At 30.2% G+C, this 3,024-nt stretch overlaps 1 protein-coding gene across 2 annotated transcripts in view; it reads left to right on the top strand.

The window, feature by feature from the left end:
• The window catches only part of LOC106468623 (cytosolic 5'-nucleotidase 3-like), a 67,568-nt gene that overhangs the window by 40,429 nt on the left and 24,115 nt on the right, over window positions 1-3,024 (top strand). The window contains exons 1-2 of one of the 2 annotated variants that reach the window (XM_022396969.1): window positions 687-959; window positions 1,782-1,880. In XM_022396969.1, coding sequence (XP_022252677.1) covers window positions 819-959; window positions 1,782-1,880 — 240 coding nt within the window. In that variant the 5' untranslated portion in view covers window positions 687-818. Of the gene's footprint in view, window positions 1-686; window positions 960-1,781; window positions 1,881-3,024 lie in introns of those variants that run through there. The other variant, XM_013929053.2, reaches the window with a different exon arrangement.

Below are 3,024 nucleotides of genomic sequence, written 5' to 3'. Positions count from 1 at the left end.
AGGGAGGGGGCAGTGTTGCGTCAGCAAGGTCACGTGACTAGTATCACGCCACTTCCTTCTCGAACCTTCGTGAATTGTCGAAAGACTACTAGATTGGGGTTGGTCTGGTATATATATGATGGTCAAAACGTGACGGAACAATGTGTAATTGAATGAGTAAGAATATTGTTGAGCACGTGAGACGGGCGTGGTGAATTATAATGTTTGTTATAGCGTGACTGTTGAAATTAAGTGTATCGGAAAGTTGTATTCAGAAAGAATAAACCAGTTTTATTTAAGAAAGGACTTGTGTCGTTAAAGTTTCATCGGAACAAATTTACGGAAAATTAACTAACAAACGGTAACGTAACAATATGTATCTTAGACTTTATAAAGTTAAAATAATTGAGTTGCAGAGTTCATTTATTATCAAACTTAAAACGTAAAAGTAGTTATTCTTATTACTAGATTGCCTTTATCATTCTTCTTCTTCTTTGTTAATTTTGTGATCCAGGTTGTTTTTTTTACACAACAGTCTTCGATTATTCTGAAACTTTCGACTAATATTTCGTGCATAACTGGTGTTTTTAAGGAAAGTTTCCCATTTAAGCTATCAGGGTAAAGTAGATAAAAAATAGAGAAAATATATATTTAAAATATAGGTTAGATGGAGTTGTCGTCAGTCTAGAAGTGTTTCAGCACTTATTAGTTATACGGAGTTTTGAGTGTCGTGTTGTAAATTGTTAAAAGTTGTTTGTGTTCCTGGATTTTTCATTATTTAGTTAATTTAAGAGTTAGATTGCTTTTTTACCATGTGTGTAAAGATATAAACGATTAAAATGTTACAAGAAAGACCAAATCTCAGATTTGGGCTGGAAATTGCTCTTGGAATCGGGGCTGTTTTAGCAGTTTCTTTGATAGCTTCACGGTTTATTTGGCAGACAAAAAAGAAAAAGAAAATTACAAGGATTATTGATACAGTAAGTGGCAAACTAACAAAAGTGAAAACCAGCAATAATTTACACATGTTATGTAGACCAAATATAGTATATAAAGTTTGAAATGTAGACTTGTAGTTGTATCAAAAGGTAACTTTTATTGGATTTTATTATTTTAAGGTAAATGTTAGTTTTAGCTAGGTTATATATTTAAAACTTGTTCTTATTGCAATTTTGATAAAGATAAATGTGCATAGTTGGTAGAGTTTAATAATGAAATAATTATTCTAAATATTGTGCTTTTTTGATATATCTTTTAAACAGTTAAATAATGTTTTTTGTTTGGAAAATTTTGGTACATGTTCATACTTACGTATTTTTATTTCATTTGAGTGCACTGAAACATGAAGGTACATATACTGGTATTGTCTTGTGTATTTATCTAGACCGGCTATGTTTTAATTCAGAATCAGACAAACAATCTATATTCTGTCAACTGTAACAATAGTATTAAAATCATACAAGCATATCTTTTTGTTGTTGTTGTTAATGGATATTACTAGATTGCTTTTATATGTTTTTACTGACATACTATCACGAAATAATAATTGTAGCTTTTATAATAAAAATTACTTGTAAATTTGAAAGCTTAATGCAAATAAAAAGAAATGACAATTGTAGTTGAAAGTTTTTTAGACAAACTTAACTACACAATTCTTCTTCCTTTAGTGTGATTTAAAACATTTTATATTTTCAGAGCATAAAAGCTTTGTTAAAAAGAGTAAGAAAAAATTAAGTAACACAGCAATTATAAGAACAATTATAAGACAGTTAGAGTGTATTAAATGTATATTTTTAATTTAGATTGAAGAGCTTCAAAAGCCAAATGTTCGTATGAAAGATCCAGATAAAGTTGAAGACATTGTGTGTCAGTTGATCAATGGGAGAGCATCAAAATTACAGGTAAGCTAAAACATAACAGTAGATACATGTCAATTAATCAACTCAAATAAATATTAATTAGGTGTGCACAGAGTTGTAAACTATATTTTGACATTCGTACCTACTTATATATGTGTATTAACAGAAAAAAACTTTGAAAGTGAAGGAACGTATGAAACTTCATATTGTATGAAAAAAATGTACTGTAAAGTTATCAAATATTCCAAGCTTTAACTGAAGTGAAGAAATTACAATCACTAACTAAGATTATATAAATAATTATTTATAATAGCAAACATTAATTTTTAACACCTTGCTGTTCAGTATTTTTGTAATCAGTATGAAATTTATTACTTTTTTGCTAACTTTAATCACTAGGGAAAAGATTAAAATTTGAGTGAATCAAGTAAAAGCTTAAGTTAGTTTTTATATCTATTAAAACAACTGTACTTGCTCCCATTCTCAAAGATCAAGAGATGATAATGTAAACATATGGATAACAGTTGATAAATGGAAATGAGATCAAAGAAGATGACTGCATTAGTTCTGAGCTGGTTAAGAAAAAATTGTTAAGTTTAAAAAACGATAAGGCTCCTGGGCCAGATAATATTTCCCCAAGGGTTTTGAAAGAGGTTAAAGATTAGATATGTGAGCCACTTACTACTATTTTTTGTCTGTCCTTGAATAGTGGGCAAGTATCAGAGGATTGGAAGTTGGCTAATATAACTCTTCTTTTTGAGAGAGGTGATAAAAAAATTGTCCCAGTAATTATAGACCCATTAGTCTTACATTAGTTGTGGGAAAAGGTTTGGAAAGTCTGGTAAAAGTTTAGAATTTTATTGGATAGTCAACATGGTTTCAATAAGGGAAAATCTTGCCTTACAAGTCTTTTTACATTGTTTGAAAAGGCTACTGCTTATGTATATGAGGGTAAGGGTGTAGATTTGGTGTATCTGAATTTTCAGAAAGAATTTGACAAAGTGCCACATAAAAGGCTTGTAAAGAATTGTCTTTATAGGTGTGGAGTATAAGTTAGCAAATTGGATAGAAGAGTGGCTGGATGGAAGAAAGCAGAGGGCTGTTACAAATGTAGTTCAGTCAAACTGGATTAGTGTCACAAGTGGGGTACCTCAGGGCTCAGTCTTAGGACCTTTTGACTCTCTTT

Source organism: Limulus polyphemus, unplaced genomic scaffold, assembly GCF_000517525.1.
Source record: "Limulus polyphemus unplaced genomic scaffold, Limulus_polyphemus-2.1.2 Scaffold3083, whole genome shotgun sequence".
In the NCBI taxonomy this organism is placed as follows: Eukaryota; Metazoa; Arthropoda; class Merostomata; order Xiphosura; family Limulidae; genus Limulus; species Limulus polyphemus.
The sequence above is the reverse complement of the archived record's forward strand: the minus strand, read 5'-3'. Positions and strand labels throughout refer to the sequence as shown.